The sequence below is a fragment of the Centropristis striata genome, chromosome 18 (assembly GCF_030273125.1).
Source record: "Centropristis striata isolate RG_2023a ecotype Rhode Island chromosome 18, C.striata_1.0, whole genome shotgun sequence".
Lineage (NCBI taxonomy): Eukaryota > Metazoa > Chordata > Actinopteri > Perciformes > Serranidae > Centropristis > Centropristis striata.
Window position 1 is genome coordinate 27,104,337 of NC_081534.1, and position 13,198 is coordinate 27,117,534.

General features: G+C 36.8%; 1 protein-coding gene across 2 annotated transcripts; it reads right to left on the reverse strand.

Annotated features, from left to right (window-relative positions):
- Window positions 1–651: 651 nt before the first annotated feature.
- gnpat (glyceronephosphate O-acyltransferase) lies at window positions 652–13,186 on the reverse strand. 2 transcript variants are annotated; one of them, XM_059356911.1, is made up of 17 exons: window positions 13,038–13,186; window positions 11,720–11,911; window positions 10,723–10,899; window positions 9,766–9,895; window positions 9,382–9,509; window positions 9,109–9,184; window positions 8,630–8,781; window positions 8,374–8,504; window positions 6,794–7,032; window positions 6,611–6,709; window positions 5,533–5,712; window positions 4,678–4,757; window positions 4,436–4,576; window positions 3,704–3,803; window positions 3,486–3,579; window positions 2,283–2,344; window positions 652–2,198 (listed from the first exon to the last, which is right to left on the reverse strand). In XM_059356911.1, the coding sequence occupies exons 1-17, from the start codon at window positions 13,059–13,061 to the stop codon at window positions 2,155–2,157; spliced, it is 2,049 nt and encodes a 682-aa protein (XP_059212894.1). In that variant the 5' UTR covers window positions 13,062–13,186; the 3' UTR covers window positions 652–2,154. The 2 variants fall into 2 exon arrangements, with proteins under 2 accessions (XP_059212894.1, XP_059212893.1); XM_059356910.1 differs by having other exon boundaries at window positions 11,720–11,914.
- Between the last annotated feature and the right edge of the window lie 12 nt (window positions 13,187–13,198).

Sequence of the window (13,198 nt, forward strand, 5' to 3'; positions counted from 1 at the left end):
TATAATATCCTCCAATATTCTCTAGGGGTGAAATTTGGAATTTGCAAGTATTTCAATGAGTGCCCTGTTAAGGGTTAAAGAAATACAAACAAGCTGGAGCGTTTCTTTGAGTGTAGCCAAACCATTTTTAATTTTTCTTTTTTTTGGACATTTTTAATTTACATTTTAACTTTTTCCCCGAGTTTTATTTTTTATATAAGTTTTAATTTGTTTCAGCATCAATTTATTCATGTAGCTAAGCAAAACCATGTTTTAATTTACATATTCATTTAAATTGTTTTCCAGAGTAGGTTTGCTTTTTTCAGTTTAGCTTTTATTTTGTTAATTATTAAGGTTTAATTAGTTTCAGTATTAGTTTTATTTATTCATCTATTATTATTATTATTATTATTATTATTATTATATTGGGGTATTTGTAAGGAGCAAGATTTAAGAAATTCAGTCTCAAATAAAACATTTTTAAAGTCTTAATATTTAGTTTTAATATTTCTAAAGTCTATTTGATTTTAATTTTAATTTAGCTAACACACCTTGTGTTTAGCGTAGTTTTAGTTAACTATGATAACTTTGGTGGCTTTTTTGTTTTTGTAGAGGAACATGTTTTTATTTCTTTAAAGGGAAGAATCAAAAATCAAAAATGTTATTATTGTCACCACAACTCTAGTATCATATTGGCCCCGATAACAACATATCAAAAACAATAGCCAGCCTTATATTGGCTGGCAGGTAATATGACGCAGGAACTAAATGTGGGTTCCTAAATGAAAAGCAGCTCTGCCTGTTTCTGTAAAACCCAAATCTGCTGTCAGCGCTGGAGTGGGATTTCATAATAACAGTTCATGTTAACTTCAAATAAATAGAGTCAACATAATTATTTTTTAACTAATCTAATTTGGAAAATTTGATATAAATTTCTGAACGTGTCAGTAGTCAAGTAGGTCAACCTGAGTCTGAAAATAAAATCTTTAAACACCTTTAAAGCTCCTTTAACGTGAAGTTTTGACCCGTAATGCTGCTGCTGCTTTTACCACCACTATCAAGTCCCTCTGACTCTCTGTTTTACAGCTATTATCCTTTGTGTTGCCTTCCCTTCCTTCCCGTGTAACAAAATTAAATAACACGTGTATCGCTTTGAATATAAATAAACTTATTCCGACTTCAAATCAGAGGCAACTTCAGTTACTCTAATTCTAGACTTGAGAACATGATATCAAATGTAGATCTCCAAATATGAGCAAAAACTAACCTTTGGTGTAGCTGGTAGTGCTTTAATGCAACTAACTTCAATTTTATTGGCAACAACGTGTCGTCTGTAGCGTTATCTCACTGTGGAAACAAAGACAAATTGGCGTTGGTGTTGGCAAAAAAGGCCTGAGAGTGGTTTTAAATCCAACTATGACACCTGATACAAGCCTTGGATCTGTGGCACATTGTTTTGACTCAAATATATAAATAATTTTGTTCAATAAGTGCAAAGAAAAATAGTTTTACCAATAGATAAAATACGTAACCAAGCAAATGTTCTTATCTGCCAATTTTTGCAACTTTTCCCCACAAAAAAAAACAATAAAAAAAAGAGAGAAAACAGTCTGTCAAAGGAGTGTTAAGATATAGGTCCACAGCACACTGCATGAATAAATTGATTAAAGTGCTCAGAAAAGAGACAAGAAGAACAGATAATGAACAGACGGACTGAGAATAACAAAGAAAAGCCACGCTGAGTGTTAGAGGATACGCATCAGATGCATTAATGGCGCGGCGGCCACTATCCTGAGTGCAGTTTGCACATTCAGACGCTTTCATAAAGCTGCTCTTAACAAAAGGTCAGTTTTTCAGAATGAGGCGGAAAGCTTAGCAGTATACCTTCAGAGGCCTTACTCATCATCTGGCTTTATGAACATATATAAAAGCTTTTTAATAGAAAGATCTGAGAGAGACAGAGAGAGAGGGAAAAAAAGGCGTATTGAAAGTGAAAAGAACATAGTGAAATTAAAGGAAAAAAAGCGAATTGAGCCGTCACCGGTTGGCAATCCTTTTGTTCTCTTCCATCTCTCACTGAAACCTGTTTGGCCGAGCCGCGCTGACATATCACTGACGCAGGTAAAAAAAGGTTCGGCCCTCCTCGGCGCTCTTTTGGCTAATGAGGTCGGAGCATTAGAGGCGAGCCACGGCCGCTTTCTGAGTGGGAAGTTTTCCTCCTGGACAAAGAGACAAATGTGAGATTTAGAGAGAAAGACACTCTGTATTCCTGTCGGGTGTTTAACTGACAGCTTGTTTCTCACCCAGAGTGTCTTCCAGTGAGTTCACCATCACCTTGTTGACCTTTAACGTCTCCTGATCCACTCTGAAGAAAAAAAAAACGTTATACGATTAGTTTTCAGTTAAAAAAACAAGCTGGAGTTTATAGGAACTACTTTGTTCTTTCTGTGGATTATCCAGAGTGCACACTTCACCTTTTTTCACATTTTGTTATGTTGTAGCTCTATGCTATAATCAAATTATTTTTTCCCTCATTAATGTACACTCAATACACCATAATGGAAAAACTGACAGTGTCGTGATTAAAGGGTCTGAATACTGTCAGTAGCCGTGTTTCCATTTAAGTCGAAGCCATTTTTGAAGCGAAATTTTGAAATGACGCAATAAAGAAAATGTGGGTAACGCTTTATAAAAAGGTCCTTAATAACCATTAATTAACAAGTAATAAGGCATTGTTTTCGCTTTAGATCCGGTAGTTGCAAAAAGCATAGTTAACTTATAGTTAACTTATAATAGATGAGCAATAAAGTATATTTTAATATCAATAAGCAAACAAAATAAGATTAATAAAGGCATGGCAAAGACATAATGGGTGGGTCATGGGTGTTTGTAATGCCATTATTAACACTTATATAAGCTTATAAACACACAATAATGTTAATAAGCATCTTGTAAGGACTTACAAGGGCCTTATTACTTGTTAATTAATGGTTATTACAAGGACCTTAATATAAAGTGTTACCAAAATGTGTTTAAAGCAAATAAACAATGCTGCAGTAACATATTTTGAAAGAAAATTTTGAAGAAAAATTGCTTCCATCTCTCGTTTAGCACTTAACTTTAAAAAAGAGAGAGACAAAAACACTTCAAGCGAGCGTAAAAACTTTTATGCACTTTTTTTAAAGCAAGTTTTTTCCCATGCAAATCTGCGAATTAGCAAAAAATGATAAAGCCGATCAGCTCAAAATCTAATCCTTCATCTCATTAAGGCAACCGGCAATTTAGTGCAGTGATAACTATCATGACATTTACAGAATAAGTCATTAATTAAGCTAATCTACATCAGCATATGTGTGTAACTAAATTATTCAGAGGTTCTGGTAGTTTGCAGAGGATGTTTTTTTTCCCCCCCACGAACTGTGATTAATGTGATGTATTTTTAGCTTGGCTGTTGTTTCGGCCAATCTAACGCAGCAGGGACACAAGCATGATCAAAACTAACGCACCCTTTGATTTTCCGTACAGCACCGAGTCTCTGTAAAGCTGCCAGGGAGTTCTTCTGGAGGTCAGCCGACAACACCTCGGCGTGTCTTAGTCTACCTGGATAACACACACACACACACACACACACACACACACAACACAATCAGTGCATTTAATAAAAGGCTGCTGCAGAAACACAGAAACAACCTGAAGAAGGAGGAACTTTTTTAAGAGAGAAAACCTGCTAGAATCTGTTTGATGATGAACTTCCGGACGTCAGGAACAAACTGCTTCTCTGTCAGGTTCTCGGTGGCCTCTTCACACAAGAACCGGCACACCACCTAACACACACACACACACACACACACACACACACACACACACACACACACACACACACACACACACACACACACACACACACACACACACACACACACACACACACACACACACACACACACACACACACACACACACACACACACACACACACACACACACACACACACACACACACACACACACACACACACGCAGATCTTAGGACTGTTGATGTGTTAACAGCACCCTCTAGAGGACATCTGCAGTGTAACACACAGACTTCTTCATTTCTTTCAACAGTTCTGGTGCTATAAAATCTATTTGTTCAATAAAACAGACATGATGATGATTGCATGTAATTTAACCTGTTTAAATACTATAAACATTATATTGCATGCATTGCAGACAGCAGGAAGAAAAGTGGAGTAAAAAAAGAGGCGACACAAAAAGCAAAGCATTGTTTTGTTTTTTTACATTTACACATCTTCCCACTTCAAAAACACAGTGTGCATTTCAATATCCATACTATTTAAGCCAAATAACATTTGCTATGTGCCCATATATATATTATAACAGATGCAGTATTCTCTAACTGAGACTATTGTGCACTCTTCTGCGCTTCTGCCTGCATGATTTATGTCTCTCTCACCTGGTATCCTTGTAAAAATGGATCCAGCAGGCTGGTGAGGAAGGTCATTGTTCTCTGTCCTCGTTCTGTGACTAGAACCTCCTGCTCGGTCACCTGCAGCGCTCCGGTCTTCTCCAGCAGGAAACAGGCCTCCTCGAAGTCCTACAGGACACACAACATCGAAGCAAAAATAAAGTACAATAATCTATTTACAGGGCTATTCCCTTTAAAGAAAAAACATTGTATGGATGTTGTTTTGTTACCTGCACTGTAGCTCCAGGACAGAGGATGAACTCATTGGAAAACATGTTTCTTAGGAAGCTGAAACTGTTGAAGACCTCCTCTGGAAAACACAAATGATAAACATGCATGAGAATCAGACAATATTTTAATGACTTTATAAAAGATATCTTTGAGAGTAAAAAAGCTAAGTAAGCATATGTAAAAAAAAAAAAAAGACTTAAAAATAAAAACTACTATTGTGTTGTGGAATTTCTAAAGTTTTTCTATGTAAAACTTCCCAATAAAAAAACAATTAACTGACAATATTCCAATGCTCCTGAATCAGGAAAATTAACCACATCTCAGGATAAAATAATAATATTTAATAAAAAAATAACTTTATTCTAAACATTACGACACTAAAGATTAAATTCTGTTCTATTCATGTGACAACAATTCTGTGAAACTTACACAGAGCAGAGGGGAGAGGACAGGAGAGGTTGTGAAAATGTAAAATACTTTTTTTTCAATATAACTTACACTTGTGGGCACTTGGGAAAAAGTTGTTTGTATAGATTCAATTTTTTCCAAATTTGTAAAAAAGAAAAAATCAAATAAATCCAACTTGCATTTTTTTTTTTTCATGAAAAAGGGACATGTTTAGTTCCCCCTGCTTCCAGCCATGATTGTCCTGTTCCCATACAGCTGCAGGACTTCTATATTGCAGTGAAATACGAGGCCACAGTGAGTGTTTGCTGTTCAGATTGTTAAATGTTTGTTTTGTTCCTCCTCCACTCACATGGGCTGTATTGTTGTATGACATTATATAATAGTGTTTGAACAGGCAGAGAGCAGCATGTTTAAACAGGTAAACAGTGAGAGTTTGTCAGTCTTACGTTTGTGGTTGGAGGATGCTGTGTGGATGGCCGAGGCCAGCAGAGCCGGCCGGACGAACAGGTGCAGCACCTGGTTCCTGTAGGAGGCGCAGGAGAGCACCACCACCGCCTGGCTCAGGAGCTGCTCCTCTGGGGAGACGGCGCTGTGAGGCTCCCCTGGCACCGCGGGGCCTCCTGCTTCTTGCATTGGAAACAACACATTTTAACCTATTTAGCATTAATAAGTTGTATATAAGCATTTAATAAATTGTCTATTACACACCATAATGATGTTGTTAGGATAAATAATAACTGAATCTAAGCTTTAAATAATCATATTTAATAAAAATCACTTTATTCTACACATTACTACTCTGAACATTAAATTCTGTGCTACTGGAAAGACATTACTGACCGGGCTGAGACCCTCATTCATGTGACAAAAATTCAGTTATATTTACACAGAGCAGAGAGGAGAGGACAAGAGAGGCTGTAAAAATGTGAAATATGTGGATCCCAATTGTTGGGGCTCCGCATGCTACTTTTTTCTCAGAGATTTGCCACATTCAATCTCGTAAATCTGCGACTTTTTTCTTGCAGATTTGCCACTTTTAATCTCGTAAATCTGCAATTTTTTCCCCAGATTCGTCACTTTTAATCTCCTTAACCTGCAACTTTTTTCTCGCAGATTTGCCACTTTTATTCTTATAAATCTGCAATTTTTTTCCCGTAGATTCAGCACTTTTAATCTTGTTAACCAGCAACTTTTTTTGCAGATTTGCCACTTTTAATCTCCTAAATCTGTGCCTTTTTTCCCGTAGATTCCCCACTTTCAATCTTGCAAATCTTCTATTTTTTTCTTGCAGATTTGCCACTTTTAATATCGTAAATTTGCAACTTTTTTCTCAAAATATTAAACCCCTTCCCTAGATCTGTATTTTTTTTCTTCATACTTGGCCCTAATACGCTGTTGTAGCATTGTACTGTATATTACTCTCCAAGTTAATGACAGCTAAACGCCTTCTATTTACTTCATTTGTAGGTTTGGAAAAAATGAAATACAGAAATCAATATTCAAGACACACAAACAAATAGAAACCTTGTTCCACTGCCAGCTGGACTTTTCCCTCGCTGATCCTCACGAGACCTCGATGCAGAGAAAGACTGGAGGAAACCACCTCTGATGGAGACATGTGGTCTGAAGGAGAGAGAGAGAAATCAGAATAACCCACTAGAGCTCAGGCAGAGAGCCAGCGGTCTGACTGTGAACACTTAGCTGTACCGGGCCAGTGGAGGAAGGCTCCGTACTGCCGGGCGAGGTCCCGCAGCCACACGGCCTGCACCGTCAGCTCGTCCAGAGCGATCCCCTGCTGCTGGCCCTCCGCCTGGTTCTGCAGCAGCAGGGAGGCCAGCAGGACCCAGGGCTTCAGCACCATGTTCTCCTCCTGGGCACGCACCAGCTTGTAGGCCGAGTCGTTCACGAAGCTGTGGATGTCCTGACCCGGCCGCCTGGGGATGTGTCTGCAAGTGGAGACAGTACAGTTAACCCTTTATCAGGCAAAGAACTATATTTGGTAACTTCCGTGGATATCAGTGGGGGGGTAATATTTCTAGAAAAAAGTTGCAAATTTACTAGAATCAAGTGGAAAATCTACAAGTAAAAAAAGTAGCAGATTTAAGAGATTTAAAGTGGCGAAACTGCGTGAAAAAAGTTGCAGATTTACGAGAAAAAAGTGGGAAAAAAACAACTTTTTTCTCGCAGATTCACTTTAAATCTCATAAATCTGCACTTTTTTTTTTTTTTAGATTTGTCACTTTAATCTCGTAACTTTTTTCTCAAAATATTACCTCCCTCCCCCGGGTCTGTATGTTTTGTTTTTTTTACACATTCTGGCAGTATGTAATATCCTCCAATATTCTCTAGGGTTGAAATTTGGAATTTGCAAGTATTTCAATGAGACCCTATTAAGGGTTAATACAGTTTTTTTTTAGATTTTCAGCTGCAGCTTTAAAGCCCTCGCAGAGAAAGAACACTGGACTGTGTTTACAGTAAAACTGCATTTAGTCTAGCTGGAAACACAAAAATACTTAAGGTGACACATTTTGCTCATTTTCAGGTTTAATACTTAATACTTAATTTTCAGGTTTCTACAAGAACATGTTTCCATGCTTTAATGTTCAAAATGTCCCTGTGTGTGCTTGGCCGACAGAAAATAAGGAAGATAATAATAGGACACCTTTAAAAATCGTTCTGATAGTGAATATGTTTTTTTTTTTTTAGCTCTACTAGAACACAGAGCAGACATGAGGTGTTCATTGTTCACGGTTTTCAACAACAGAAATAGAGGTGTTCCAATATTTTTGTGCATAAGTGCAGATTTCTTTTGAGTGTGAACATCAAGGCAGGCACAATACAGAGGGACATTGCAAGCACAAGATGTCTTAATGTTCTGTACTAAAAAACAAACTTTTCCATGATGCCCTCCACTAACCCATTCTTGCACCCGTGGTCTGTTAGCCTTTATGTTTTTATCTGTGCTGTGTTTTGCTTTTATTCATTTGTTTTGTAATTATTTATTTTGCTTTTGTCATTTCTGTGTAATATGTTCCCTGTGAATTCCCATGTCTTCATTTCTTTTAATTCAAATTATTTTATTTATTTTATCATTTTATTTTATCTATTTTAATCGATTTGACCTCTTATGACATGACATTTTAGATATTTTAATATGTGATTGTTATGATTATGTGAAGCACATTGGGCTACCGTTCTGTATATGAAATGGGCTATATCAATAAACAAGATTTGACTTGACTTGAATTCTGTTAGACTACACATGATTTAATGTTGATATATGGTACCTTGGTACCAGGTTGAACTGCCGGCGGTTCACTCTGCCCTCAGCTAAACTCCTGACAGACACAGGCTGACCAAAGTAGACGTGGATGCTGCCGTAGTCTTCACTCAGGACCTTTCTGGCTTTGAACAGACCCTGAAAAGAAACGATGCACAATAAAAGTGGATGTAGCCACATCTGAGCACATGCATAACCATAGATATTAATTGTGTTTCCATTTTCTAGTCGTGGTTAATAAACAAGATGTTTAAATGGCTCACTGAAGTAGACTCTTTGGGTTTGGGAATCCCCAGCAGCTCTCTGGCGTAAAGCGTCTCCTCTAAGATCCTCTCGTAGCTGATGCTGACCGGGACCACGTTAACGTCAAACACCTCGCCTTTCAGGAACGGATCCATGACGATATTCAACAGACCTGGAGGAGGACAGAGAGGGACAAAAAATGTAATTACATTAAATTAAAATAGGTGACATCGGTGCAAATAACTTGCACCAAAGAACAACCGGAACATTTTCAGATTTGTGTCAAAATATGTTGAAAAAAACGATTTGATATCTGATTTTAATAATTAGTAATAATTCTGGAATTTACTTATCTTTGTGGCATTTCTATGTTTTAACAAGAAAGTGTGGCAGGAGAAACTAAAACACAGGATCTGATGCTGTTTTCTAGCTGACTTGTGAATTGAGAATTTTGGTTTCGAACGCAACACTCGGCAAGTTGCTTTTTCTTGCAACTTACCCAACTTTGGAGTTAAAGACTTAGACGTCCGGCTTCTTGTCCCCTCTAGGAAAAATTCAACTGGTGCAAACCCATTCTGAAACGTAAAATAAAAGGTGCAAAGCTCATTAAAAAAATTATTATAACAATAAAATGTTGCCGTTGCTGTGAACGGATTAAAAACTTCCTGGTGACTCAATGGCCACACACAAAATGTCACAACTCCTTAACCTATGAACATAAAATAAGTGATTCCCTAATGACTAAAAAAAGGATAAAAGAAGCTCTCCTCACCTTGAGCATGGTCTTGACGTACTCAGAGAACAGAGCCCAGTACAGTTTGTCTCCACCGAACGACCTCCGGATGAAGAAAGCTCCAGACATCCGCAGCATCTCGCCGACAAATTTCATCCCCATAAAGTCTGCAGAGACACAAAAAGTCGAAGATTTGTTCAAATAGTGCTGGAGTTGGATAATAAATACCTTAAAACATACTACAGATTACTGCTGTGTAAAGTGCCAAGACAAAGTAAGTGAACTCCTTATATTTCTATGTAAAAAAAGTATTTAAAAAATGTCATCATGTAGAAACAACACCTCTCTGACAAAGTCACCAAATAGTGAAGATGATGAGTTTGAAGCTCAGTAACTGGTTCTCTGGTTGTTCTCGTTGCTTACCCATGCCGGCAGCGATGACGGGCAGAGCGAGGTCGTAGGTGTACAGGATGTATGACATCAGCAGGAAGTCCATGTAACTGCGGTGACTGGGTAACAGGACCACCGGGTGCTCCTGGATGGCCTGTTGGAGCTAGAACAAAACAAACAGCAGATCAGCTGTGTGTGTGTGTGTGTGTGTGTGTTCTTGTACTTCCTACATAGTGAGGACCGGAACACGTTTTTAACCAACAGAGTGAGGACAATTCAGCCATTCCTCACTTCTTTAAAGGCTTTTTGGAGATTTCAGACTTTATTTTAGGGTTCAGGTTACAATCAGGTTTATGTAAAGGTAACCATGTGTTAGGTTTAGGGTTGGGCATTTAGTTGTGATGGTGAAGGTTAGGTTAAGGGTTAACTTAAGGGGTTAGGGAACAAGGTTATTATAGTTAACATAAACGAAATAATGAAAACTAGAATTGAAAAAACATTTTCGTTAACTGAAACAAAAATAAAAATGAGTTAAAAAAAAAATTAACTGAAACTGTATTGTGTGCTTACAAAACTAACTACAATTATAGTGAAAATGTCCTTCGTTTTCATCTTTGTCAACTTTTTTCATACATAATGAAGATGGATAAGACAAAGGAAATAAAGGCAAAATTTACTGTGACCTCTTTTAATCTCCCACCAAACAAATACTCCATTACAAAAAACTAAAACTAATAAAAACTAAACTAAAACTAAAGCATTTCAAAAAATAAAAAATAAACTAAAACTAGCAAACTCACTAAAACACACTAAATAAAACTAACTGAATTTGAAAACAAAAAATCACAACGAAATTAAAACTAAAACTAATGAAAAATCCAAAACTATTATAACCTTGGTTGGGAATTCACTGTTCGATTGAGGGCCCTCACAAAGATAGAAGTACAAGAATGTGTGTGTATGTGTGTGTGTGTGTGTGTGTGCTCTCACCCTCTGGATGCCCTCTTCGTTGACACAGATGCTCCTGAATAACGTTTTGAACACCTTGCTGAGCGTGAAGGCGAAGAAGCGAACGGTGCTGAGCTGCAGACTTTGAGCCATCTCGTCCAAGATGGCCGACGCCTCATCCTGCAGGTCATCGGTCGGCTGGCCCGTCTCTTTGGAAACCTTCACAGTTCAGAATAAAATGTTACCCCGTCCAGTAGAAAGAGTAAAAACACTTAAGGAAAGATTTTTAACCATCTTTGAAATCTGAACACTGAAACATGGTGCGATTGTTGTTTTATTTCAGCTTTGTTTGTTCGTTATTGTAAGCAAATGGTTTATTTTTGGTTACATTTTAAATGAGACATGAAGAAAAAAGTCCTTTTTGACTAAATATTACAACTTTATTTTAACTTTACAACAATTTTAGTTAATTTGTTTTCTGGTTTAAGTTTTGTCACACATGAGTCATTCAAGGACAGTAATCTTTTTTACAGTTTCTGCCTGTGATTAAAAAAAAAAAAGATAATTTAAAAAAAAACATGGTTTGCAAATTCAGAGGGTAAATGTGAATAAAAAGAAAATCATTCAAGTCAAAAAAATTTAAAATATATATGTATAATGCATAATAATAATATAAATAATATAATAATATATTATATATATATAATATTTAAATAGTGCACAAGTATAAACAGTAGAAACATTTAAAAATATATACAGTAATAGCAAAAGCAGAAGCTTCATATTTAAGCAGCTAATTTTCTGATATTTTTGCTTGAAAAATGACTCAATCACAGAAATAATCTTTTTGTCTTTCCATCAACTAAATTGATTACTTGAATAATTGATGCATCTGTATTATGGCTGCATGAAGCAGGCATGTCTCACAGAAATTGAATTTTACACTAGAAAACCTGCCGACTTCTCAGTGAACTCTTGAGACCACATCCATCAGGTAAAACCTGAAAGTCAACCTGCCATCAGACGGCGTTGAACCCACCTGATTGATGACGTAGTGCAGCTGATCCGACTGCAGCACCATGCTCTTCAGCTCGCTGGATTTGCAGGGCGTCACTCCTTTGTACAGAACCGGAGTGTAACATCTGAGGGCGTATCTCAGGTCGCTGGAGTTCCTCCGCTCCTCCAAAATGTCCTCAAAGTCATCTCTCTTCTTCAGCATAGGGTCTCTATGCTGCTAAAAACAGGAACATCACAAAAGTTTAGAATCAGAGGAACTATATCCATATTTCTCACCTGGTTATTATTGTAATTAAAGTATTCTAATAGCAGCGATAAAAGCCATATTGGATAAGATATATTCTACACTTTTGAAATACATCAACTTTTATAGCTATCATATTTATACCGCTGTTTGTACTGTAAATATGTTTTACTATTAGCATTGCTTGAACTTAAACCTCACTTTTTTTCATATACCTGCATTGTCTACATTAACTACTGCCCATGTTAGATATGTCCTTTACTGTAATACTACTACTACTACTACTACTACTACTATATACTAGAATTTAAGTATATTACTCTGTACATTACTTGCTTTTGCAAAGGCAACGAAGTTGGATCTAATTTTAAAAAAGGGGCAAGGAGAGAACAACATTTTGTTTTTTAATCTGACAATTGAGATTTTACTAAAAAGAAAAAGAAAAATAACAACCACATAAATGTTTGACAGATTTAATTTACTTGAAATTAATGCACTTTTTTTTTTAACTACAACTACATTTTAATGCTAAGCAGAATGTTATTATTATAATTATTTTTAATTACAAATGTGCTGCAAATAAAGCTGTCCTGCTTAGATTTTATTTTAAAAAAATAAATAAATTAATTTAAAAAAAACAGTAACACCTAGAAGAATAATATTATGAAACTATGTTGCAACTGCAGGATTACATCTTTAAAAGCAGGAAATCAGTTCATTATTTAAATGCACAAACATTGAAACACAGATTCCTGTAGGAAATCCTGCACAGTTGCAGAGCGAGCAGCATTCATACCAGAACGACATAAACATGAAGAGTGTTACAGCTCTGATAACATTGAAACAAAATGTCCTGCAGGCTTCATACATATAGAAATGTAAAGAAGCGATTACTTAACAGTCTTCTGCAGCAGTGAAATGTAACGCAAACCAAATCACTAAACTGCCTCCAAAATCAAATAACAACAAGAAGTCAGAACAGCATGTTTCGATGCTGTCATGGGTTTCACCTGTTTGAATGAAATGTCAAACAGTAAGCTACAGCAGAGTTAGCATAGTTAGCTTAGCTCCCTGGAGGCAAAACAAACACACTTACCGAATAAACAGCGCTGGATGCCATTCTTTGTCACGCTTCACAAACTCATACACGCCGCATCCAGTGAAGTTGTACGTGCAGGATGTTTGTCCGGCTCCTGCCTCTCGATATACAAACACTAGTAGTTGATCAGAGCAGCTGAACAACTTCACATGGGCGTG